Source organism: Morone saxatilis, unplaced genomic scaffold (assembly GCF_004916995.1).
Source record: "Morone saxatilis isolate NCDOM2014 unplaced genomic scaffold, NCSU_SB_2.0 Contig18, whole genome shotgun sequence".
Taxonomy (NCBI): domain Eukaryota; kingdom Metazoa; phylum Chordata; class Actinopteri; family Moronidae; genus Morone; species Morone saxatilis.
In genome coordinates, this window is record NW_023339740.1 from 28781666 (window position 1) to 28782513 (window position 848).

Genomic DNA, 848 nt, shown 5'->3' on the forward strand with positions numbered 1-848 from the left:
CGCCTTCTCCACCCGCCTCTATCAACACCATGTCGACCTCCACCTCCGCGCAGGCTACGGCGAGGAGCAAGCCCAACAGCAAGGCTCTAGTCCTGGGTAGTCTCACATCGAGGCCCCTGTTAGCCCCGAGGCTTCCCAAACTTTGCATTCTTCGTCTTTTGTCGGTCCTTTCACTTGATGCAGAAAAAAAACTCAAAAGGAGGATGTCCGAGTGGGAGGGGGGGACTCAGGGGGGAGCATGCACCCCTGACAGACAGAGCAAATCCCTCCTTTCAAATCTCCCTCCCTCTCCGTCCACTCTTCTCCCTCCCTTTTCTCTTCCACCTCCTCCTCCTCCTCTTTTGTCCTCTTCTTACCCCTCCCTCAGCTTTATTCTTCTTCCTCTTCCCCTCTGCGTCTTGTGCTCAGCCCCCTCAGAGGTTTAGGAGTCCCATTGTGCACCTTCGAGATCTGTGAGGAGAAAGACAAGAGAGAGAAAGACACAGTTAGAGGAGGGGGGAGTCATTTCTTCTAACCACTCGATGCTCAGTCTCACAACCTAAACACCTCAACTTAAAGCGCCTCGCACTGAATCAAAAGTCAATCCTCTTGATAAGTTCAGCCCCTTAAACTGATTCGCGCCACGCAAATCTCATTGTCGATAGGAATCCATCACGAACGGGAGGAGGGGGATAATATCATCAATGCTGTGGAGTAATCTGATTAGTTCTTACAACAATTCTCTGGCTCTCACTTTCACCCTCTCTCCTCTCACAAACTCCTTTCTATAAACTGCTCATTGGCGGGTTACTCTGTGCCTTCAGACCAGAGGATGAAAGAGTGAAAGAGATGTGATGGAGAGAGAGAGA

The 848-nt window shown here is 50.8% G+C and overlaps 1 protein-coding gene across 1 annotated transcript in view; it reads right to left on the minus strand.

The window, feature by feature from the left end:
- dag1 (dystroglycan 1) overlaps positions 1 to 181 on the minus strand; it is a gene marked incomplete in the record, with an annotated part of 24702 nt that extends 24521 nt beyond the window's left edge. The window contains 1 exon segment of the mRNA XM_035661831.1: positions 1 to 181. Within this exon segment, the coding sequence (XP_035517724.1) occupies positions 1 to 148 (148 nt within the window).
- Positions 182 to 848: the final 667 nt, after the last annotated feature.